Source organism: Bombyx mori, chromosome 14 (genome assembly GCF_030269925.1).
Source record: "Bombyx mori chromosome 14, ASM3026992v2".
NCBI lineage: Eukaryota > Metazoa > Arthropoda > Insecta > Lepidoptera > Bombycidae > Bombyx > Bombyx mori.
In genome coordinates, this window is record NC_085120.1 from 4,873,977 (window position 1) to 4,900,717 (window position 26,741).

The window sequence follows — 26,741 nt, forward strand, 5'->3', positions numbered from 1 at the left end:
CGCTAGTTTTAAATATAGCTCTGTGGCATTGCTGTCATTCCATGTATAAATAGGGGATAGGTGAAATGGACAGCGATAGTAAAAGTCGCCTGAAGTTATAGTTCAGTTTTTATTCCTTTTTCATCTACCCGCAGGTAGATTAATATTAGGGATATTTACATTTGGGAAAGACTCAATAGTCAGTCAGTAATGTGTGAGGTTTTTAAGTTACTAACATAGATTATAAGTAAGTACCTGGATGACCTAAATTTTTTTTGTAATAAATTGTGTTTTTTAGAAATTATATTTAAATACGAATTATATATTGATAAAATGATGAAATATAAATAATATTTTTCAATCTTACCGACAGAATAATAATAAAATATGAACTGGTTATTTAAAGAAAAAATCAAAATTATCGATAAAGTTGATTATTGAAAACACGAATAAAACAACATTTTCTGAAAATAAATCGTAGCTAGATCGATTTATCGCCCCCGTAATCCCCTGTATACTAAATTTTATGAAAATCGTTGGAGCCGTTTCCGAGATTCAGATTATTTATATACAAGAATTGCTCGCTTAAAGATATAAGATACTAATAAAATGTATAGTCTCTTTACTGAAATAAATATTTAATAATAATAAAAAGCGGTCGTCATGGCTTAAAGGACGGGACAGCCATAATGCTGTACAATTAAGACTACCTCTTGTAACCAGTAGGATAGAGGTGTTCACGTGGTGATGTCTGTGGTCTCTAGTGACCACTTAACACCAGTTGAGCCGAGAGTCTACGCAATAAAAAAATAAACAATAATAAGTTCAAGATGGCGACGACGTCTTATAATGACGAAAACACAATACTTTATTTATGTTTATTTTAATATTTTTGATTGAATTTAAGTACTTTTGCCTTTTAATAATTTCATCACAAAATATTTCTAATGTAAATAATTCAAAAGAGACTAACTCAAGGACTCTCGTCAAAAATTGAAGACTCGAATTTATAAATTATTAAACCTACAATACACAACGACGGTAATTTAATTATAATAAGAAATGTTTGGGGAAAATCTTCAAAATGTAATGACAATGAGATACTAATAAACAACAACTAAAAGCATTGAGCTTACTTTTAATTTCCCGAATATATTGGAGTATTACAAACAGAAACTATACATTGTAGAAATTTCTTAAAATCCCGCTGTCACAGTTGTCTGACTCTCGACAATAGAACATACCGTCAAGTAATTTGAATAAAATGATATAAAGAGAGAGAGAGAGCATTCTTTATTGTACACCAACAAAAGAAACAATGCGAAACATTAAATACAAAAAAAAAAAAAGAACAATTGGCGGTCTTATCGCTAAGAGTGATCTATCTCTTCCAGAAAACCATCAGGTGGAAAATAATCGTTTGGAAAGTAATTACACGCGGTGTACCAATCAATTGAATATAAATATAAATAAATGCAATATAAATACACATACACATACACATACATATACATACACACATACATACATATACATACACAAATTCCTTACATCTATACATTTAGAAATATATTTACAAATACATACATACAAAGACATATAAAATGACAATCTCGAAAAACTACTCATTACCGACAAAGTGGAAGGAAAAAGGCCAAGCGGGCGTAGTCCCATACGCTGGTCTGATTAAATTAAAACGGCATTAGACTCCAATATCAGTGTCACTATGCACTGCGCAGGGGACATAAATAATTGAAGGCCCAGAGTCCAAACAAAAGTGCTCCGTAAAGGTCAGGCACTAAAGAACACGATGCAAGGAGGAGTTACACGCGGTTAGTGCAACCTTAACATCAGCTAGCTGATTTTCTCACCGGATCTTCGGAGATGAATCTATAAAGCAGCTGCCTTGAGCTGTAAGGTCTCCCTCGGAAGCGCTCAGGCAGCTAGTTGTTATCAAATGCTACTGGTGGTAGCACGGGTAGGTACCACCACCCCGCCTATTCTGCCGTGAAGCAGTAATGCGTTTCAGTTTGAAGGGTGGGGCAGCCGTTGTAACTATACTTGAGACCTTAGAACTTATATCCCAAGGTGGGTGGCGCATTTAGTCGTAGATGTCTATGGGCTCCAGTAACCACTTAACACTAGGTGGGCTGTGAGCTCGCCCACCCATCTAAGCAATAAAAAATTTAAAAAAAGCTGCTCTGAGCTATAAAGTCTCCATCGGAAGCGCTCAGGCAGCTAGTTGTTATCAAATCCCAACCCTCCTGCCTTATGCTGGTCCACCTGTCCTGGTGAAACTGGAAAGGCCTCCAGGACACCAGTAAAACCCTCCTCGCAAAAAAAAGTACAAACGTGAATCATGTCAAAAAGGAAATAGGCTCTCTTGTAGATATTACGTAAAAAACCTAATAATAAGTTCGGGGCAATTTGTTAGGCTCTGTCCATAACTATCAATTACTTGTTATTTACGACGCCTATTTCTTGTTTACGACTAAAAACAAAAACATCTGTGAAAAACGCAAGTATTTTACTATTGGATTCAAGTATACTGAAAGCCCAATTGTTTTTCATAACAGAAATAAAGCGACGGTCGTATAGTCGGTAAATTATTTTCCCGATATTCAATGAAACGCTAACTAGAAGCTTCAAACATCAATATTGACCTGAACTTCCGGCATTATCGGTTTTGGTTACAAAATTCTGTACTGGTGGAACTCGTCTGCTATTGTTTACTTTAAATTTAGGTTTAGTTATTTATGCAGAAAAAAATTCAAAGCTTTATTTATTTACGGCGAGTAATATGAAATATTAGACTTAATTACATAAGAGATAGGTCTCATAACTGGAATAACATATTTCGTCTCACTACTGCGACAAAAGTCGAAGATATAATATTAAATTCAAGTGGATCTCCCATTTCAAGTAAGTATGTTCACATACTTGTAATATTTGCCTAAAATTTAAAGCAAAAGTAAAATTACGACACGGTTCATAGTAAATAAATACGGAATACTTTGGTAATATTTGAAGGTGGTAGAGGTAATGTAGAAAGGTAATATTTTGTCATTGAAATTAAAATTATTTTTAAGATTTTATTTCGTGCTTATTATTTTCGACATCTTAAATAACCGACAGGCCCACTGTGTGCTTAGTGCGAGTTTTTTAACGTCTATATACAATAGCGCAACAAATTTGAGTTAACTTTTACGCTATCGAGAACGTTAAAATACTCGCACTGAGCACACAGATTAACCCATGTGGTGGCCACGAAAACAATTCGAATGTAAATTTAGTACAACGTAAAATAATTAAAATGATAACAACACATTTAGTAATTCGTGTGTATCGACACAGCGTATATTTGGTGTCAATGGACGATCCCATGTCGAGTTCTACTGATTGCTCAAAGACAAAATTTAATTTAAATTAAGATAATTTCATCGATAGTGAAAACAATTTATTTGCTCTACTAAAGAAAATTAATTACAATAATTGATAGTTATAGAGCAAGAGCCCGCGACAGCCAGACCTTCGTTATTTTATAAAAGCTGAAAGTTTCTCTGTGTATGTCTCCAACACAGGTAAGAACGACCCCCGATTATAGAGTTTCGATTGTGGTTACTTGGGCAGGTAACAGGCAGTAAAGGTATATAAAATAGTACCTTAAATTCGTTAAAGTATAAAGGTTTTTTTTTTAATATTTACTCCAGAATATCTTTAGAAATCATGAAATCCGTTGCCGGACACTTTTTCCAGTTGTTACCCCCTGCCAGACACCCCTAAACTTTAATAAATTTTAATTATACTTTCGTTATACTATAAAAGCTAAATTTTATATATGTTACTTAGGGACTTATAAAAATATGTTACCCCAATAGCCGGACAGTTTTAATGGTTCTTACATCTTGCCAGACACATTGAGAGCCCGCTGTAGGTGCGAGCGCGAGGTAGCAACTGTTCAAGCGGGTGTGAGCGAGATAGAGTGCTTAGTCTATTGTGATCTTTTACTGCACATCAGCTGTCGTTTATAGGATTTATCCGTTCTAAGCAGTGATATCGAGGCGCTACTCGGCATGGGAAGCTCTGTCATTCTGGCGGGCGACCTAAATTGTAAACACATCAGGTGGAACTCACTCAACAACTGTCCTGGTGAAGCTGGAAAGGCCTCCGGGCCACCAGTAATCTTTCAATCATAAAAAAAAAGGATTTATCCTGCGTTCTTCAGGAAAGGAAAATTAAAACCATACAAAACATTTAAAAAATATCCAGAGTACCAGGAAGCTTTCAAAAATTTCCGTAACAGCGAATCAATTGAAAATTTAGATCAACAACAAAACATCTATAATAGAGGTCTATATGCAATGCTTACAATGTCCGTAATGTAATTGATATTGATGCTGCTCGACTTCAATTATTCATCGACTCCTATACAGTCTCTAATGTAAACGAAGCTTTTGACCGAAAGAAATTGCGAAATTTTGACGTTATATATATTATAAGAAAATTATAAGAACGATTAAATATTTTTCTTTGACATATAATATTTTGTTTGTACTTTATAATATTAAAATAAAATTTTTTATTTTCTATAATATTGCTATGAACGTAATAAAATAATTTTTTTATTGGATATCTTAAAAGATCACAATAGACTAAGCACTCTATCTCGCTCACACCCGCTTGAACAGTTGCTACCTCGCGCTCGCACCTACAGCGGGCTGTCAATGTGTCTGGCAAGATGTAAGAACCATTAAAACTGTCCGGCTATTGGGGTAACATATTTTTATAAGTCCCTAAGTAATATTGTTCCTATCCCAAAAAGCCCCAATCCTATTTTGCCATCTCAGTTCCGGCCTATATCTATACTTCCTTTTCTTTCCAAAGTCCTTGAGCACATTGTCCACCGTCAGCTGTCGTCTTTTCTCCTCTCCCACAATCTTCTTAGCTCCTTCCAATCTGGTTTTCGCAAGGGCCACAGCACGGTTACAGCTCTTCTAAAAGTGACCGATGACATTCGCTGGGCCATGGAAAACAAACAACTAACTTTATTAGTGTTGTTAGATTTCAGCAGCGCTTTTAACTCTGTTGACTTCGATGTTCTGCTCGAAATACTCAAATCAAACAATATCTCCTCATCTGCTATTAACTGGTTTGATAGTTACCTTCGGGGGCGCTCGCAATGTGTCCGTCTTGACGAGACTTTCTCGGATTGGCAGAACGTCAGTGCGAGCGTTCCCCAAGGTGGTGTTCTTTCTCCTCTTCTGTTTTCTGTGTTTATAAACTCTGTCACTAGGCTTATATCTTCTAAATTCCACCTCTACGCAGACGATCTCCAGCTATATCGCCACTTCTCGGAGCCTGAAGTTGAATCGGCTATTGCTGCGATGAACAGTGATCTGAAGTCTATCAGTGAATGGGCAAAAGCCTACGGTCTGCACATTAATCCGGGAAAATCACAGGCTATCATTATAGGGGGTAAACAATTGCGCAGTAGACTCAGCGATCCTATACTCCCCCCAATTTATTTGGATGGGACTCAAATAACTCTAACCGATTCAGTTAAAAACCTGGGTGTTATTGTAGATCGACATCTTTCGTGGAGTTCTCACGTTGCTGAGATTAGTAGGAAGGTGCACTTTGCCTTGCACTCGTTGAGATGTCTGCAGGGCTTCTTACCTCAGCATACAAAAATATCTCTCATCCAAGCTCTCATTCTACCCATAATTGATTACGCCGATGCCTGCTACTTGGATGCCACTGAGGAGCTCTCAAACAAGCTTGAGAGGATGCAAAATCTATGTATCCGTTTTATATACAATCTCAGAAAATTCGATCATGTTTCTCATTTTCGCAAAGAACTTAAATGGCTCCCTATACGCCTTCGTAGGAATACTCGAATATTATGTCTCCTATTCAATATCCTACATAAGCCCACTTCTCCCTTATATTTACGTGAGCGATTCTCTTTCATTCGTTCTCCTGATGCTCCCTGCAGGTCCAACCAACGTTCTGTTTTGTTATTCCCTTCCCACAAAACCAATTTCTATTCTCACTCCTTTACTGTGCACGCGGTCAGACTGTGGAATTCGTTGCCGGCTGACATCCGAGTTTGCAAGTCTGTTTGCGTTTTTAAATACAAGGTCAAACAATTTTATCTATCATCAACCGAATGATCATGGTTCTATACTCTTCGCATATACGAGTGTTACTGTGTTACTTATAATATTTGCTATGTGTATGTGCTATAATTCTCATGTTGTATTTGTTATTTTAGTTATGTGTTCTACACACACTTATCACTTTTTATTATTATTCTCATTATCCTCTCGCAGGTCTGCTGGAAGAGATTTCTCAAAGAAATAAGCAGTGCCTTTGTACATAATTTTCCTATTACTCTGTACTGTGTCTTGTTTTCTGTGTGTACATAAATAAATAAATAAATAAATAAAATAAAATATATAAAATTTAGCTTTTATAGTATAACGAAAGTATAATTAGAAGGGTGACCGGTCGGACCCATCGAGCTACAGGCCTATCGCGATAACTTCCTTGCTTTCCAAGGTGATGGAGCGAATTATAAATACACAACTCCTGAAGTATCTTGAAGATCGCCAGCTGATCAGTGACCGACAGTACGGTTTCCGTCACGGTCGCTCAGCTGGCGATCTTCTTGTATACCTTACTCACAGGTGGGCTGAAGCCTTGGAGAGCAAGGGCGAGGCTCTTGCTGTGAGCCTTGATATCGCGAAGGCCTTCGACAGTGGATCGCAAGTGGATCGCTAGCTTTTTGGATGGGCGGAGCATCACGGTCGTTGTAGACGGTGACTGTTCTGATACCATGACCATTAACGCTGGCGTTCCACAAGGTTCGGTGCTCTCCCCCACGCTTTTCATCCTGTATATCAATGACATGCTGTCTATTGATGGCATGCATTGCTATGCAGATGATAGCACGGGGGATGCGCGATATATCGGCCATCAGAGTCTCTCTCGGAGCGTGGTGCAAGAGAGACGATCAAAACTTGTGTCTGAAGTGGAGAACTCTCTGGGGCGAGTCTCCAAATGGGGTGAATCGAACTTAGTTCAATTCAACCCGTTGAAGACACAGGTTTGCGCGTTCACTGCGAAGAAGGACCCCTTTGTCATGGCGCCGCAATTCCAAGGAGTATCCCTGCAACCTTCCGAGAGTATCGGGATACTTGGGGTCGACATTTCGAGCGATGTCCAGTTTCGGAGTCATTTGGAAGGCAAAGCCAAGTTGGCGTCCAAAATGCTGGGAGTCCTCAACAGAGCGAAGCGGTACTTCACGCCTGGACAAAGACTTTTGCTTTATAAAGCACAAGTCCGGCCTCGCGTGGAGTACTGCTCCCATCTCTGGGCCGGGGCTCCCAAATACCAGCTTCTTCCATTTGACTCCATACAGAGGAGGGCCGTTCGGATTGTCGATAATCCCATTCTCTCGGATCGTTTGGAGCCTCTGGGTCTGCGGAGGGACTTCGGTTCCCTCTGTATTTTGTACCGTATGTTCCATGGGGAGTGCTCTGAGGAATTGTTCGAGATGATACCAGCATCTCGTTTTTACCATCGCACCGCCCGCCACCGGAGTAGAGTTCATCCATACTACCTGGAGCCACTGCGGTCATCCACAGTGCGTTTCCAGAGATCTTTTTTGCCACGTACCATCCGGCTATGGAATGAGCTCCCCTCCACGGTGTTTCCCGAGCGCTATGACATGTCCTTCTTCAAACGAGGCTTATGGAGAGTATTAAGCGGTAGGCAGCGGCTTGGCTCTGCCCCTGGCATTGCTGAAGTCCATGGGCGACGGTAACCACTCACCATCAGGTGGGCCGCATGCCCGTCTGCCTACAAAGGCAATAAAAAAAAAAAAAAAATAAAAAAATTAAAATTTATTAAAGTTTAGGGGTGTCTGGCAGGGGGTAACAACTGGAAAAAGTGTCCGGCAACGGATATCATGATTTCTAAAGATATTCTGGAGTAAATATTAAAAAAAAAACCTTTATACTTTAACGAATTTAAGGTACTATTTTATATACCTTTACTGCCTGTTACCTGCCCAAGTAACCACAATCGAAACTCTATAATCGGGGGTCGTTCTTACCTGTGTTGGAGACATACACAGAGAAACTTTCAGCTTTTATAAAATAAGGAAGGTCTGGCTGTCGCGGGCTCTTGGGCTATTAACCACGGCATTTAGAATCCTCCTGATCCACTAACGGTGCTTTTAGGTACCTCAAGCACCGGTCATTGTTCTCGTCGAAGCCGTCGCTTGCGACGAAAGGCTCGGTGAGTAAATTATCCCACAGACACAGCCAAATGAGTTTCTCGCCGGTTCTTCTCAGTGGGTCGCGTTTCCGATCCGGTGGTAGATTCTGCGAAGCACGGCTCTTGCTAGGGTTCGTGTTAGCAACAACGTCAGGTTTGAGCTCTGTGAGCTCACCTACTCGCCCGGTTACGCTGACATATCCTCTCAAGGCTATCAGCTTAGGTAGGAAAAAAAAGAGAGTTAACTTAAACAATCAACTATATCTATTACACCAGCCAATTTTAATTAACAATAATGTTTGCTAACCTAATCGAACCCAACGCTTTCTAGCTAAATATATTTTGTGAATGACACAAAGTAGATGAGGGTTGAGTATAAATATTCGGTTATATCAACTGAGAGGACGCATGGGTGAACGCATATACATATCTCTCCCCTTAATGAATTCTATTCTATTATTGTATTTTCAAAACAAGTTTAACACGCAGACAGCAACCAGACATGTGTGCACAAATTGATTACGATCACCGGATGTATTGAATATCCATATCAGGTATTAGACAGCTATTATTACCTTCGTGAATATTTTTTTTGTGGTCTTTGGATGTTTGGCGTTTAGGTGAACGATCTTAAGGCCCATCTGGTGTTAAGTGGTTACCAGAGCCCGTATCAAAAATGTAAATACGGTAGGCGACGGCCCACCTTTAGTCATGTGTTCGAAGTCTCGGTTGTATTTATTGTATAACGCCCGCTCCACCCTTCAAACCAAACACTTTTTTTCCTACCTATTCTAGTAACCTCATGGTTCATGGATCATGGTTCTATACTCTTCGTATATACGAGTGTTACTGTGTTACTTATAATATTTGGTATGTGTATGTGCATTACTATAATTCTCATGTTGTATTTGTTATTTTAGTTATGTGTTATTTGTTCTACACACACTCATCACTTTTTATTATTATTCTCATTATCCTCTCGCAGGTCTGCTGGAAGAGATTTCTTAAAGAAATAAGCAGTGCCTTTGTAATTTTCCTATTACTCTGTACTATGTCTTTTTTCTGTGTGTACATAAATAAATAAATAAATAAAATAACCTCGAGGGGTTATTCTAGATTCACCGAACTAGTAGTAGTGAGCTCGCGGGGCTCAATACGATTCAATCAGTTGAATGGAATATTTTAATTTTATTCAACTGATAATTATTTTAAATAGAACAATAATAATCTTTAAAGTATTTTGGGTGTTCTACAATTAACAATCAACGTTCATAATCAATTCGAGCGTCCATGTAAACCAACCACTTTATTACACTCACACACATCGACACAACACAATCAGATTCAAACTTATTCTGCAAGTTATCGTTCGACAAAATTCATCTACCTATTTAACTGCCTTACCTTTACCTTAGTTGGACTACCTGTGTTCATTAATTATGTTATCATTTTTTGGAAACATAATGTGTTTCTTTAATTGGCTCATGTTTGGGAAAACATCCTCTGTACCCTGTGTCTAGTTAAATGCTGTTGAAACATTGTTGATTAAATAAATAAATAAATGTATCTTTTTTATTTGATTGGTTTTGGTAATCTTACGTTTCAATGATACCATGTACACGTATGGATTTGTTGTTGTTGTCTGAAATAAATAAATAAAATAAATAATTCACTCAAACCGGGAGTGTTCCTAACACTGGCCCACTGCACACTGCAAGAGCAGTGCTTCGCAGAATCTACCGCCGTATCGGAAACGCGACCCACCATTACTGCTTCACGGTTCACGGCAGAAATAGGCAGGACCGTGGTACTTACCTGTTAAAATATCATATCTATTTAATTGCATATTTTAGTAGTCAAATATTGCCAAACTCTTAAAGGGTTGTGCCCTTTCAATAACCGATTATAAAAAGCTATTGGCTGTTTTCACGTAATACTCCTACTAGGCTCGGAAAATACCGGCTAGCATAATTGAAAATTCCTGAGCTGCCTTTCAGTACAAAGGGACAGATACAACTGTTTTACAAAATTTTATGTTAGAAAAATTTGCTTATTAAAATTTCCTATTTTTTTCTCGTACAATGAAATTGGTGTGTTATATCTGTTTTCTGTTCTTAGCTTTTGCTTCTGCATATCTGCGTTGCTTTAAAGTTGGAAATCGAATATAATGTTACTGGTGGTAAGACCTCTTGTGAGTCAGCGCGGGTGGGTACCACCACCCTGCCTATTTCTGCCGTGAAGCAGTAATGCGTTTCGGTTTGAAGGGTGGGGCAGCCGTTCTAACTATACTTGAGACCTTAGAACTTATATTTCAAGGTGGGTGGTGCATTTACGCTGTGGATGTCTATGGGCTCCTTACCACCACTTAACACCAGATGGACTGTGAGCTCGTCCACCCATCTAAGCAATAAAAAAATAATAATAATACAGACATTATTTACATCATCATTATCGTCATAGTCTGTTACTCTTGGCAGAGAAGTCTTGGTCATGTGGAATCCGTGGTCATGGGTCATGGTGGTTTATTTATAGCCTTGACAGCTGTTCTCCATAATTGAGGTTTGGCGCACGCACTCTTTAAATGGGGTGTTGGCAAGGTCTTCCACTTGATCAGTCCAGCGCATGGGGCTTCGTCCACGAGGTCTTTTACCGTTGACCCTACCCTGAACAACAAGTTTCTCGATAAACTGCTGACCGTACATACATTACTTTATTATTTTCGTTAATTTATTTTTCCTTTTTTATTTTATTTTAATTATTTATACTTCCAAACTTACTAATGTTATAAATGTGAAAGCGTGTTTGTTTTTCCTTCTTTCATGTCGAAATAAAGTAACGGATTTACATGATTTTTTTTTAAGTGGCATAGCGTACACTTTATCAGGAAAAAACACGTAATTCCCACGGGAAACTAGACTGACACTTTTCCTTCACCCGCTGGCGAAATCGCGGGTAACAGCTAACTCTATACTTTATTATTATTATTTGATCTTTTATTATTATTTAATGAGTTTATTTTATAAAAGCCTGGCGTTATATTAATTTTGATGTATTTTTGTGAATTCAATTTTTTCTTGCTTAATTGTGGGAACGAGCTCGCAGCCCACCTGGTATTAAATGGTTACCGGAGCCTATAGACATCTACAACATAAATTCCGCCACCAACCTTGGGATATAAGTTCTAAGGTCTCAGTATAGTTACAATGGCTGCCCCACCCTTCAAACTAAAACGCACTGATGCTTCACGGCAGAAATAGGCAGGGTGGTGGTACCTACCCGTGCGGACTCACAAGAGGTCCTACCACCAGTAAAAATTGAATGCACTAATCAGTAAAAAACAACGAAATAATCCAAAATCTTAAAACATTTCTTTATCATATCAAAACATGATACTTAACAAAATTTGCTTAATAGAAGACGGGTGAAAAGTTCAACTGCTCGTCTACATTGTAATTATTTGTTTTTAATAAAGCAAAAGTTTCTCATAGTTTGTGAAAAGAAAGTTTTACAAGGATAATCAAGGGTACAAGTACAGAGAGAAAGTATCAAGTTTTCTTGTTAACACAATAATTACTTTGTTGAGAAAAGAGATCGGTATTTATCTATTGTTTTTATTATTGGAGTTTACTCCTTTAGAATCGATTTACATATATAGGCCCGGGGTATGAAAATTATGGGGACCAAAATCGTACTAGCATGTCACACGAAATGCGTTATGCGCCTGATTGCGCATGTCACACGAAATGCGTTATCGCAGGTGACGCCGGGCTGCTGCGCCGGCAGTCCGCCACAAAGCCTCGTACTGATCGCGCGTTTCTCTCATTATTGTATTTTCATATATTTGTTAGTCGTTTGTTTTGTGTCTCGTTAATTTGTTAATAATCTGTAGTGTATCGTGTTGTCGTAATATAGAACTATTTCTCGTATTGTTTCGTTTAATTTTTTATATCCAGTAAACTCCAGTCGTGCGTCGGAGCGGACACACACTTTTTTATTATTAAATTCAACGTGGTTCGATTTATGTTCGATCGGGTTCCAACTTATTACTGATAAACTTGGTTCATTAAAAAGTTTCATTTCACGAAGAAGAAGAAAAGGTTCACGAATTTATTGTTTGATATAAACAAATGAAAAAAAAAAAAGAAATACCAAATTATCCTTTATTCACGTTGTATATAGTCAATATCGTGGACTTTTTTTATGGGGTCGATGAACTATCCTGGGCCGATCTCCCAGCCGTTGATGTGATCAAATAGCCGCCCTAACTGGGCTGCCAGTCGAGAAGCTGAGGATCGGACGAGGTGGAAACAGCTCACGAGACAGGCCACGGTCAAGTTTCAGGGACACGACCTTCAGTAATGAAGAAAGCGACGAAGAAGAAGAACTGTAGTGAAGAACTTTTACTGGTGGTAGGAGCTCTTCTGAGTCCGCGCGGATAGGTACCACCACCCTGCCTATTTCTGCCGTGAAGCAGTAATGCGTTTCGGTTTGAAGGGTGGGGCAGCCGTTGTGACTTTACGTTGTACATGTCTATGGGCTCCAGTTACCATTTAACACCAGGTGGGCTGTGAGCTCGTCCAACCATCTAAGCAATAAAAAAAAACAACATAGTAGACAGATGCCTGAATCTCGCTAACGACATTTTTAAGATACGTGTGTACAAGTTCCTAACAACAATATTTGACCCATGTCGGTCCGTCTAACGAGCAATTTCATCCGTTCGGTGGAGAATCTTCCCTTTGTAGACCTCCAAAGACCAAAACTTTTGAACTAAAGACGACCGTTGTGTATGGCAGTTGTAACTTCAACAAATCTGTTAACAAATACAGTGACGTCACGTCACGTGATACGATTAGGAATGACCCGACACTTTTGTTTCGGTATTGACCGGTTTTTGGATTCGGAACTGTTATGGATAGTCCAAAGTTCTGTGCAAAAGTTTGCTAAGTAATAACCCCAACATTTCCACACACGTATGAAATCATATAAAAAGGGACAGAAAGAAAAACACTTAGACCCTTAGCTTATTTCTGCACGCGTTCTAAGCCCTGTCCTCGTGTAATGTGACCTTCAACAGTATAAGTACACCCCCATTCTAGTTAATATAGATTTCATTAATTTTACAATTTCTTTTATCTCTTTTCTTCCTTCGCTTTTATCTCTTTACTTCCTTCTCTTTTATTCCTCTATCTATCTACTAGCGTCTGTTACAAAAGCATCAAAATATTTTTCGTTAACGCTTGGAGTTAATGACGACTAAAGTATTTCTGGGCCACCGCAAGGACGGTACAAAATTCCGTCGAAAGTTTATTCTGTAAATTAATTTCGAAGAAACAATGAACGAACAAGTTTCCGCAATTCATCTGCTTATTCATTTTCAATAACCCTGCTTAGAGCTTAATTTGTATACTAATTAGCAGACCAGCCACTAGCGTATTTATAGGGCCTGATGCCACTACAACTTCATCTAAATAAAGGGTTGTAGTACATACTCACAATAAGACGTTCTTGACCAGTAATTACACAATATTTTTTTTCGGGTTTTATTTTTTCTGACAGATTTTTTTAAATAAGGCAATAATGGCGGTCAAGTATTCGGCATAACAGATAGCTACTTAATCATTGCTCATGGATTTTGGGTTGGATAATTTCTGAGGAGTAACGAGATAACTGCCTATCAAATACAACTCCTCAAAACCTTGAAGAACGGAATTACTAAAAAATCTCGCTCTAAAAATGATAATATTATTAGCTATATTCAATATGCTTTGGAGGATGGAGTCGCTCGCGCCCGCAGGAAATACCTTCAATACCCTGCACGTGTCCTCCGGGTGGTGCAAAACGAGCTTGACAACGCCGAGTTTCGGGCGGCGGATTCTGATAACCCGACCCCCAAACTGGGGAAACTCACTTTGGAGAGGCTACAGGGGCCTAGAAGAACTAAAAATCTTCAAAAAAACCTGGCGTAGAAGGCAAGGGGAAACCACTACGACTATCTCCCTAGAGAATGTCCCGACCTCAAATGATGAGTACAGTAAATGAATATGCGAGGTCGGATGATCCGACTGACAATCGGCGCTCGGTGATACCCGGGTCATCGCGTGTGAAATTGGCTACCGAAGGCACCGTACGGGCTCGGCATCAGACCCGGACGAATGCAAATGCTACTGATGACCATAAGAGAAAGCTTCCGACCCGACATCCACACCGAATTGGAGCATGGAATGTAAGAGGTCTAGTACAGGAGGGAAAACTGGAAATCGTCGAAAAGGAGATGATCACTCGTCGGTTGACTATACTTGGACTGTCAGAAACACATGTCAAGGGCTCAGGACACTTCACAATGGCGGAAGGAAATACATTCTACTTCTCAGGTCACGAAAGTAAAAGCCAGAACGGGGTGGCCATCATAGTTTCACAGACGTTTAAATATGCGGTCCTTGGATACAACGCTATCAGTGATCGTATTATGACTATTAAACTTAGAGGAAATCCGCTACCTATAAATATTGTCCAAGTATATGCACCAACGGCTCAGTCTTCAGAAGAAGAAATCGACAGTTTTTATGGAACACTGGAAGACTGCATTAATGCTTTACCACGCCGTGAAATGCTTTTCGTGCAGGGTGACTGGAATGCGAAAATTGGCGACACTAGCAGAGACGATCATCTGCGGAAAACTGTGGGGCACTATGGACTCGGAACGCGTAACGATAGAGGTGAACGATTCCTGGAGTTCTGCGTCGGAAACAGCCTCGCAATCACCAACACATTTTTTCAGCATCACAAACGCCGACTATACACATGGAAATCGCCAGGTGACCGGTACCGGAATCAAATAGATTTTATAACTGTTGACCAAAGATGGAGATCGAGCATAATTAACACCAAGACCCTACCCGGTGCAGACTGCGGTAGCGACCATCAACTGCTGATGGCGGAGGTGCGCGTCCGTCTTAAATCACCTAGACAGCCACCAAAAAAGCCATTAAGACTTTCAAGCGGGGAGATAGAATACTTCCAGCATATAACAGAGTCCACTCTAGGGACAGAAGACGTAGCGGAGCACACAACTGAACAGCAGTGGCTGGTCTTTAAAAGACATATCAGCGAAACTGTTGAATGTATCAAACAGCGACGGAAACCACAAGGTAAAAAGAGAGGCTGGATCAGTGAGGATACTTGGACCATCATTGATGAAAGAAGGAAACTCAAAGCAAATGGTCTTACAACACCCGCCGAAAAGGCAACGTACAGAAGTTTGTGCAAAGACATCCAAAGACTTTGTAGGAAGGACAAAAACTGCTTCTTCACGAGTATTTGTGCAGAAGTACAACAACACGCGCAAAAATATCAAACAGCGGATCTTTTTAAAAAAGTAAGACTATTAACACGACAGTTTAACGCTCAGTCGTGGGCAATTGAGAATAGAGATGGGGAAATCATCACGGAGATCGATAAAGTTGCAGAGAGATGGAGTGAATATTGCGCTGATTTGTATCATCTTGAGCACGCTATGGATGGTTCTGATCCTCTGGAAGGATGCATACACAACATGGAGCTGGAGCCGGATATTCTATACACAGAAGTAACTGCCGCTATTGGAAAATTGAAACCAAATAAGGCAGTCGGCATCGATAATATTACCGCCGAAGTTTTGAAGGGCCTAGGAGAGAAGGGAGTTGCGAAACTTGTAGACTTATGCAACTCAATATGGCGAAGCTGTGAATGGCCGAAGGATTGGACTCACTCTGCGATACTGCCATTACACAAAAAAGGCACTACCAGGAGGTGTGACAACTATAGAACGATTGCCCTGATATCACACACTAGCAAAGTACTGCTGCATGTCATTAACTCAAGGCTTAGACACTTCCTAGACTGGCAAATTCCACAAGAACAAGCAGGATTTGTTAAGGGAAAGGGTACTCGCGAACAGATACTCAACGTAAGGCTTATCATAGAAACGTGCTATGAGTATAACATCCCGGCCGTTCTATGCTTCGTCGACTACCAAAAAGCCTTTGACTGCGTTAGTTGGAAGCATCTATGGTACGTGCTTAAGGACATGGGCGTTCCCATGCATCTGATTCAGCTGATGAGAGCCCTGTACCTGTCGGGACGGGGATCGGTACGGATCGGCCCAGCACAATCAAGAGAGTTCCGATTTGAGAAAGGAGTGCGCCAGGGTTGCATCGTCTCGCCCATACTTTTTAACATCTATGGCGAATACATAATGCGCAAAACCCTAGAGGAGTGGGATGGTGGCGTCACAGTTGGGGGCGTAAAGATCTCGAACTTACGATACGCTGATGATACCACATTAGTGGCGTCATCAGAAGAGGAAATGGAGGAGCTGCTGCGACGTCTGGTTATAGTTAGCGAGGAAATAGGACTAAAGATCAACCAGTCCAAAACAAAGATCATGATCGTGGATAAATACGGCACCCTTAACGAGAATAATATTCTTGGCCAATACGACATCGTCAAGACTTTCGTGTACCTCGGCTCGATTATTTCCAATAGAGGTGGATCGGAAACCGAAATAAGGCGACGCATCGGAATGGCCAAATCCGCTATGAGCCAGCTAAACAAAATATGGAGAGATCGAAACATACTCAAGAAAACGAAAGTGCAAATTGTTGAGACGCTCGTTTTCTTAATCTTTTTGTATGGGGCTGAGACCTGGATCTTGAAAGAGTCTGACAGGCGACGCATAGACGCGTTTGAGATGTGGTGCTGGCGGCGCATGTTGCGCATCCCTTGGACGGCTTTCCGGACGAACGCTTCCATCCTCAACGAGCTAAAAGTTGACCAGAGGCTATCCACCAAATGTCTATATAGAGTGCTCCAATACTTTGGTCATATAGCAAGAAAACCCTCTGACAACCTGGAGAGACTCATAGTGACGGGTAAAGTGGATGGATGACGATCCAGAGGTCGTAGCCGAAAAAGATGGAGTGACCAAGTGTCTGAGTGTTTGGACATGAGACTGAGCCACGCACTTCACTGTGCCACAGACCGACATAAGTGGCTACAAATTACAAAAAAAGGTCACAGGCGGGCGCATCACGATGCTCAGCAATGAGCGATCGACTGAAGGAGGAGGATTCAATATGCATTTTTGCACTCTGCTGAATGTTGAAAATCAGCAGAGAGACTAGGATAACGTACTTTTGTGATTCAGGGTAATAATATTCGCTTTAGATTACGTGTTGACTTCAATGATAAATAATTCTTAGCCTTGATAGGTGAAGATTGTTGTCAGTGGTCTATAAGGTGGTATAAGGTTATATATAACGCCAATGATATCGTTCAATTAATAATTATAATTTATTTAAGTGACAATAACGTTCTTAACGATCGAATCGTTAGTTTGTTGAGCAATTAGTAGAGTTGCATGTTACTTTTTTTTTATTGCTTAGGTGGGTGGACGAGCTCAAAGCCCGCCTGGAGTTAAGTGGTTACTGGAGCCCATAGACATCTACGACGTAAATGCGCCACCCACCTTGTGATATCAGTTCTAAGGATTCGGTAACCAACCGTTTTCTACGGTAAAAATACACACAGCTATATAGCCATAAACACATTATAGCCATAAATGGTTATTTTTAAATAAACTTACTCTAATTAAAACTACTTTTACTAACTAACTGACCGTGACTGTAGTCCACGAGCATGAAAACTGTAATGAATTCGAAATGTCAGAAATAATGTAATGACAATTAAAAAAACGAGACTAAGCCGAAAAATACTTTAAATTATGTCTACGAGTTACGACTCGGGAAATCCAAAAAAAAAACTAGAAATAATCTACTCTGCTGAGGTTACAGGTTGATTTGAATGTTTGGGAAATGAAAATAATTTGAACCTACTGAAATTATCTTCGAAAATCACCCCATATCTTCCTCTTGGTGTCGGAAAGGCGATTCACCAGAGAACGTTCTCTAAGTATGCAAACCATGTTGCCTTAGTGTAAACCCAAACTAAACTATTCTGTGGACACAAAATACATATATAATCGTATTAATTTGAATTTAAAACAAACGTAGCTAAAGTTTTATTAAAGTCGAAACGACTGTAATTTATTTTCAAGTCACGAGGCTGCAAATCCGATTATTAATTTATTCCTATAATTAGCGTGTGAGAATACGGTGAGAGTTCTCTATAACAGCAATTTTCTGTGGGATTTCACGAATTTTCAATTACCACTGCAGATGTACTCGTCAGGGAGTATCACCGCTGCCCACCTTTAAAAAGAGGGTTTCAAGTATTGATCATTATTCAAACCGGAACTTGACTACTTCAAGACGCAAATAAGACTTTTATTGCCATTGTAGGTAGACTACAAAGGACTTAACTGGTAATAAATAGTCATTGCAGCTCATGGACACCGCCTACTGCTAAATTCTAAAGGTATCTCGAATATTTGCCCTCTATGTGCTCTATATGTTATTGCGAAAAATATTACGGTTCTATTACACAACGGTTTTTGTTGATTCCGGAAATTGTTCGAAAACACATACAGGATATGTTTTACACTTGATAATACTATGTCAGCTGCACGTACACAAATACCAGTTAACCCTCGTAACTTTGTAACTCGGACGCCTCCAGCTAAAATTGTATTTGATGTATATTCTGACTGCTGGAAGAAATTTTGATACAGGCAGTGTTTTAGTGACAGCTTTCTCTGTTGTAACTTTTTTATGTACTACTAGCATTTGCCCGCGACTTCGTCCGCGTGGAATAGTTACTTTGGCATAACGCTAAATTTTACCCGCAACTTCATTTACAGTATTGGAACTCAGGATTGGAACTTCATTACTGAACCGGTAGATGGCGTTGAAGAAGCTAGATTTTGAGATTTTTTGACAAACAAATTTTTAATTTTTCGTAAAAAAAAAATATTTTTTTTAATAGAAAGTATCCTATGTTACTTCTAATACCTCCAAGAATATGTGTACAAAGTTTCATGATGATCGGTTGAGTAGTTTTCGCGTGAAAGCGTAACAAACAAACTTACATTCACATTAAAATTTATATATTAGTAGGGATGTTAGTCAATGACTGACATCGGGAAACATTCGTGTGATGAACATTTGTTGGGTCCTTATCTCGGTGCTTAATAGCTATATTAACGATATTGAAAGGTATTATTACGCGCTGAGGTTCGGCATAAATAAAATTCTATCAAAGTATAAATTGAAACTGCATTAGCACTTAGAACACTCGCAGAACACTTTACACCAAGTAATTCGCTTCTTCCGCTTCGCTTCAGGTGATCCGTTCGCTGTTTCGCTTCGAGTAGTTCCGATTACTAACTGACTCCGTGCCATCTCTGCAAGTCTGTTATAGTAACAACTGAGACTTAGGGCTCATGTCTCAAGGTGGATGGCATCATTGACGTGGTTGATGTCCATGCACCGTGAGCTCGTGCACCTATATTAGCAATAAAAAATTATTATTATTAGTAATGTTGACATCGATGTGAATTAATTAATGGGGGTAACAATATGGAATATGTATGTTGCGTTTTTTACAAAAATATATAATTGTATTGGCAGTTAATAAATAAGGAAAATCAGGATCGTGGAATGACCTATGTTTATGAGCTTCATACTTAATCCTAGGTGAACGGTGAGGTCGTTTACCGCTATAAGCAGCACTTAAATCGCACTAAAACAATTAGTTTTAAAACAAAATATTGAGATAACACTTCTGAGCATTGAGTTCGATCTCATCACGCGCCGGATACTTGATTGTGAAGACAACGAGGTTACGTATGGGACAGCGATTATATTACTACGTGCTGGGGTTCGGGATAAATAAAATTTTACCGAATTACAAGTTAACACTGTATCCAACACTTAGAATACTTAGAACACTTAAAACACTCAACAAACACTTTCAAACTCTCAATTCGCTTGTTCCGCTTCGCTTCAGGTGATCCAGTCGCTGTTTCGCTTCGAGTAGATCGGATTACTAACTAACTGCGTGCTATCCCTGCAACGATTTTATAGCCGATACCACATCCCTAGAATTATCGAGAATATTCCACACATCTCTAGTATTGTGTTTCCGCTATCTGACAATATATGGCGTTGTACTTCTCGAGCGTTCTAGGTGCTACTAGATCCTTCGATATTCGTTCGACTATTCGGCGATAGATGGCGTTACTCTTACCGGCGTAACAATATAATACGATTGAAACTTCGTTCCCACATCTCAGACTGGGAGCGGCATTCGAATTGTGAAACCTATGGTACCAGTAACAACTGAACGCCAGATGGGAAGTGGGGAGCGACTTACTTATCTACGCAATAAAATAAAATACTAATGTATAGTTACAACGGCTGCCCCACCCTTCAAACCGAAACGCATTACTGATTCACGGCAGAAATAGGCGGGGTGGTGGGACCTACCCGTGCGGACTCACAACAGGTCCTACTACCAGTGACTATACTTGTAACTATACTTGAGACCTTAGAACTTATATCTCAAGGTGGGTGGCGCATTTACGTCGTAGATGTATATGGGCTCCAGTAACCACTTAATACCAGGTGGGCTGTGAGCTCGTCTATCCATCTAAGCAATAAAAAAAATGGTTTTTTTTGCCTGTGTAGGTAGACAAGCATACGGCCCACCTGACGGTGAGTGGTTACCGTCGCCCATATACATCAGCAATACCAGGGGCAGAGCCAAGCCGCTGCCTACAGTTTTATAATAATAAAATTTCTCATTCAGGTACCGTCACGCCTTCCGTGAAACCCTGCTCTGCAGCAGGAAATGTCATCGCTCCCGCACCGGACACTTCGACACGGTTTGCCGCGAAGCTACTCCCGTCAATTCTACTACCAGCCGAACCAGAGAGACAAGGGTCTCGTTTATCAGCAAAGTCGATTACGTAAAGGACCCGACCCCGTATTGCATTGGAGAAGAAGAGGAACTATGTGACTTTAAGGTTTTCACTGTGACATGATTGCGTAATTAAACATTTCAGGATTTTCTATTAAAGATTACCAAATATAAAACAGATATACATTTTCAAAGGACTCAACCAAACACAGTTAATTAAATGTAAATCATTCGAAATATCTTGATGGGTCTTATATACTTTGATTATTTAGAGTTGGTAGATCTACATAAAAGACTATTTATATACGTTAAATGAAATTATAAATCAAACTGCTACAATGATTCTCAAATACGGTGCGAGTTGTTTTAAACTTACGCGGCAATTTACATTATAATACACGATGTTTTAACGGGCTCTTACGACGATTTTCAAATTTAATGAGTTTCCTATATTTCGACGCGTTACAAGTGCTATGCTGATCCACCATCGCTTCCGTTTAGTCCGGACTCTATCCCGTCTCCCCAGGATACCGCTGAAGCCATAGACATCGTAACGTCACACATCACCTCGACATTAGATAGGTCATCGAAGCAAGTTGTAGCGGAGGACTTCCTTCACCGCTTCAAATTGCCCGACGATATTAGGGAACTCCTTAGAGCTAAGAACGCCTCGATCCGTGCGTACGATAGGTATCCTACCGCGGAAAATCGTATTCGAATGCGTGCCCTACAACGCGACGTAAAGTCTCGCATCACCGAAGTCCGAGATGCCAGATGGTCTGATTTCTTAGAAGGACTCGCGCCCTCTCAAAGGTCTTACTACCGCTTAGCTCGTACTCTCAAATCGGATACGGTAGTAACTATGCCCCCCCTCGTAGGCCCCTCAGGCCGACTCGCGGCGTTCGATGATGACGAAAAAGCAGAGCTGCTGGCCGATACATTGCAAACCCAGTGCACGCCCAGCACTCAATCCGTGGACCCTGTTCATGTAGAATTAGTAGACAGTGAGGTAGAACGCAGAGCCTCCTTGCCACCCTCTGATGCGTTACCACCCGTCACCCCGATGGAAGTTAAAGACTTGATCAAAGACCTACGTCCTCGCAAGGCTCCCGGTTCCGACGGTATATCCAACCGCGTTATTAAACTTCTACCCGTCCAACTCATCGTGATGTTGGCATCTATTTTCAATGCCGCTATGGCGAACTGTATCTTTCCCGCGGTGTGGAAAGAAGCGGACGTTATCGGCATACATAAACCCGGTAAACCAAAAAATCATCCGACGAGCTACCGCCCGATTAGCCTCCTCATGTCTCTAGGCAAACTGTATGAGCGTCTGCTCTACAAACGCCTCAGAGACTTCGTCTCATCCAAGGGCATTCTTATCGATGAACAATTCGGATTCCGTACAAATCACTCATGCGTTCAACAGGTGCACCGCCTCACGGAGCACATTCTTGTGGGGCTTAATCGACCAAAACCGTTATACACGGGAGCTCTCTTCTTCGACGTCGCAAAAGCGTTCGACAAAGTCTGGCACAATGGTTTGATTTTCAAACTATTCAACATGGGCGTGCCGGATAGTCTCGTGCTCATCATACGGGACTTCTTGTCGAACCGCTCTTTTCGATATCGAGTCGAGGGAACCCGCTCCTCCCCACGACCTCTCACAGCTGGAGTCCCGCAAGGCTCTGTCCTCTCACCCCTCCTATTTAGCTTATTCGTCAACGATATTCCCCGGTCGCCGCCGACCCATTTAGCTTTATTCGCCGACGACACGACTGTTTACTATTCTAGTAGAAATAAGTCCCTAATCGCGAAGAAGCTTCAGAGCGCAGCCCTAGCCCTAGGACAGTGGTTCCGAAAATGGCGCATAGACATCAACCCAGCGAAAAGTACTGCGGTGCTATTTCAGAGGGGAAGCTCCACACGGATTTCCTCCCGGATTAGGAGGAGGAATCTCACACCCCCGATTACTCTCTTTAGACAACCCATACCCTGGGCCAGGAATGTCAAGTACCTGGGCGTTACCCTGGATGCATCGATGACATTCCGCCCGCATATAAAATCAGTCCGTGACCGTGCCGCGTTTATTCTCGGTAGACTCTACCCCATGATCTGTAAGCGGAGTAAAATGTCCCTTCGGAACAAGGTGACACTTTACAAAACTTGCATAAGGCCCGTCATGACTTACGCGAGTGTGGTGTTCGCTCACGCGGCCCGCACACACATAGACACCCTCCAATCCCTACAATCCCGCTTTTGCAGGTTAGCTGTCGGGGCTCCGTGGTTCGTGAGGAACGTTGACCTACACGACGACCTGGGCCTCGAATCAATTCGAAAATACATGAAGTCAGCGTCGGAACGATACTTCGATAAGGCTATGCGTCATGATAATCGCCTTATCGTTGCCGCCGCTGACTACTCCCCGAATCCTGATCATGCAGGAGCCAGTCACCGTCGACGCCCTAGACACGTCCTTACGGATCCATCAGATCCAATAACCTTTGCATTAGATGCCTTCAGCTCTAATACTAGGGGCAGGCTTAGGGACCCCGGTAACCGTACTCGTCGAACTCGACAAAGAGGTCGACGTGCAACCTAACCCATGCATCAGCCCGCTGAGTTTCTCGCCGGATCTTCTCAGCGGGTCGCGATTCCGATCCGGTAGTAGATTCATTCGCGAAACAATTGCTCTTGAGTTGTTAGGTCTCCTTCGGAGGCGCTCGGGCAGTTGTTAGCAAATCCCACCCCTCTTGGCTGAGCCTTTGCTCGCCCACCTGTCCTGGTGAAACTGGAAAGGCCTTCGGGCCACCAGTAAACTTTCAATCATAAAAAAAAAAAAAAAACAAGTGCTATGATCACGGGTAGAAACATCGGGAACTCGTGAAAATTTAATGTGAAAAGCGTCGTCAGAATCCCTAAAATACGCGGTTGAGATTCGATTCTATAATTTCTATCAGGCGTGTTAGCTCTCTTAATAAATTAAAATTTAAATGTGATTGGGATTCGTTATGGTACGGAATATAGTATACACAAAAGAGCTAAAGTGAAAAGAAACAGAGTATTTCTCATGAGAATTATTCTTGAAAAATAATTCAGAATAAACTGCTTTTCCAAATTGTCAAATGACGATTGAAAATATCTTCAAAGTTCTTTCAACCAATTAATATTCCTATCGAAAATCTTAATCTTAATTTAGAGATTTATCAGTTGATTCAAAATTGAACATGGATGAAATTACTTTAGAAAATATCCGATGATCTTCGATTAGACTACGTCAAACTGCAAATCATAGTTTGGAAATCTACAATTGTACACTGAAAACAAAAAAAATAATTTTAACTGTACGTAGAGACTTGCAGTAAAATTAACAATGGTATGTCATATAGGAACCTCGTACAGATTGATAATCCGTTCTTCATCCTTCTCAATTCAGCTAATGTTGCAGTTTCAAGTATCTGAAAACCATCTTTCCATTCATATAAAACTGCGGCATTATGTGTCACGATCGCTCAAAGTCACCCAGAGAGCAATAGGGAGGGCTATGCTCAGAGTTTCCTTACGAGATCAAATCAGGTATGAGGCGATTCGCAGGAAATCCACGTTAACCTAGATAACCCAAAGGATTGCGACGATAAAATGGTAGTAAGTAGGGTAAATTGCTCGTAGAACAGATGGGTCTTGAGGCCGAAAAGATTTCGAGTGGCGAACGCGTACCTACCGGAAGACTTAGTGTGGGTAGGCCTCCCACAAGGTGAACCGACGACCTATTGAGGTCCGCGGATATCCGCTGGATGCGGACAGCGCAGGACCGGTCGTTGTGGCGAGGCTAGAGGGAAGTCTATGTCCAGCATTGGCCGTCTGTGGGCTGAATTATTGATAGATGTATCACGGCAAGTCACTCGAGACATATTTATTAAGAAAAACAGCGGTAGGTCATACGATCAAGCAAGTATAAGATTTTAAGCTGGTAATACGTTCCTTTTGGTTTGATTCGTTACCACTACACTTGTAAAATCATTTTATTATATTGATACTAATTTTGATTTTTATTGTACCGCCTTAATAATAGATTAACATGTTTAATTATTTCTAAAAAAAATACGAAAATAAACAAACTTTAGTTGCCACACTAAATACTTAATAATAAGCCTAAAAATAAATAATATAAGTAAATACTAAATCTGTACTATATCTTTAACTATTTGTAAAACTATTCTAGTCTTAGAATATGTAGGTGTATCACAATAGAAGCGATCTCTAACATACTTTATTGACTCAATTCTGATTGACCCTTCATTGCTTAACAAAATCTGAAAATGACAAAATTCGTTTTTGATATATCTATATATTAATACGTGAAGCAAAAACTTTGTATCCCTTTTTACGAAAATTGCACGGACGGAGGAGTATGAAATTGTCCACACTTATAGAGAATATAGAGAAGAAGTGTACAATGCTAATATTTTTTTAAATAATGCATAAAAGATACGTTAAATCAATAAAGAAAACCTTACACACACTACATACCATGTATTTGCCGCACACACGCATGCATACTATTTCTTGTCAAACTTTTGTTCTTGACGTCTGTTGTCAAATTGAGATGAAATATTGTTTGTCTTTGTTAATATTTTTTATAGTGTAGTCTTGGCGAAATTTGTGATTATAGAAGTATAAAATACAATCATAATAGTGTACAAACTTACAATTCCAATTAATTATAGTCGAATTTCGACTACTGCGGGACCTCTAGTTTTAATAAACACATGAAATATTCTATATTTCTCACTGAAGTCCACATATTAAAATTTTTGATAGATAATTACTGTTTCTTTCGTGATTTGCGTTTGTTTTTCGTGGTTCATCTTCACAACGAAAAATAATAAAGAAACTTATTATTTCAACGATAACATTGGAAGTGGAGTAACATTGAAGTAATATTGGAGTTTCTTTTAGTAATGGGTACGGTACAGCAATAGTCCAAATGAGATTATACAGAACTTGCGCAGTGCAAGAATTGCCAATAATATATTATAGTCAATGCGACCTAGATTTATTATGTTTGGCGATCTCTGCCGCTACATAAAACTCTTTGTCATCTATGTACATAGATAAGATCACTGTAAGTTTGACTTTTGTGCTACATAACCCACTTCGTTCTTATATGAACAAACTAACATGAAGCGTGAAACAATTATTATTGTTAAAATAACAGGGAAAGTTTATGTTTATACTATTTGATATAATTACCGTAACTTATTGTTATTTACGGGTGAAATGTTTAGCAGTTCTCGATAATTGATTTAACCGCATTCGCCAAATTTTTGTTTACAACTTTACTAGCTTTTACTAGTGGATTATTCGCATTAATATAGAAAATATGTGTTTCTCGAAAATAACTATTCTCTGAATGAAAGGTAATCTGTCTTCTTTTCGGTAGCCATGACAAAGTTTACGAAAAAAAATCATGATCGATTGAGTGCTGACGTCAAAGCGTAGGTAAGTAAATACACTTTCTTGTTTATAACATTCGGCTAAATCATAAGACTCCCCGAAGAAAAATAAAAAACGTTGTGCAATTATTATTAAACTTTAAGTGTCCATAATCAATGCTTTTT

General features: G+C 40.0%; 1 protein-coding gene and 1 long non-coding RNA gene across 2 annotated transcripts in view; one reads left to right on the forward strand and one right to left on the reverse strand.

The window, feature by feature from the left end:
• NGR-A25 (neuropeptide receptor A25) overlaps nucleotides 1-26,741 on the forward strand; it is a 102,155-nt gene that overhangs the window by 71,697 nt on the left and 3,717 nt on the right. Inside the window, exon 7 of the mRNA XM_038015180.2 lies at nucleotides 21,010-21,226. Coding sequence (XP_037871108.2) covers nucleotides 21,010-21,226 — 217 coding nt within the window. The remainder of the gene's footprint in view (nucleotides 1-21,009; nucleotides 21,227-26,741) is intronic.
• Nucleotides 4,867-5,205, reverse strand: LOC134200136 (uncharacterized). The gene is made up of 2 exons (XR_009974914.1): nucleotides 5,142-5,205; nucleotides 4,867-4,996 (listed from the first exon to the last, which is right to left on the reverse strand). It is a non-coding gene; the product is annotated as an uncharacterized LOC134200136 (long non-coding RNA).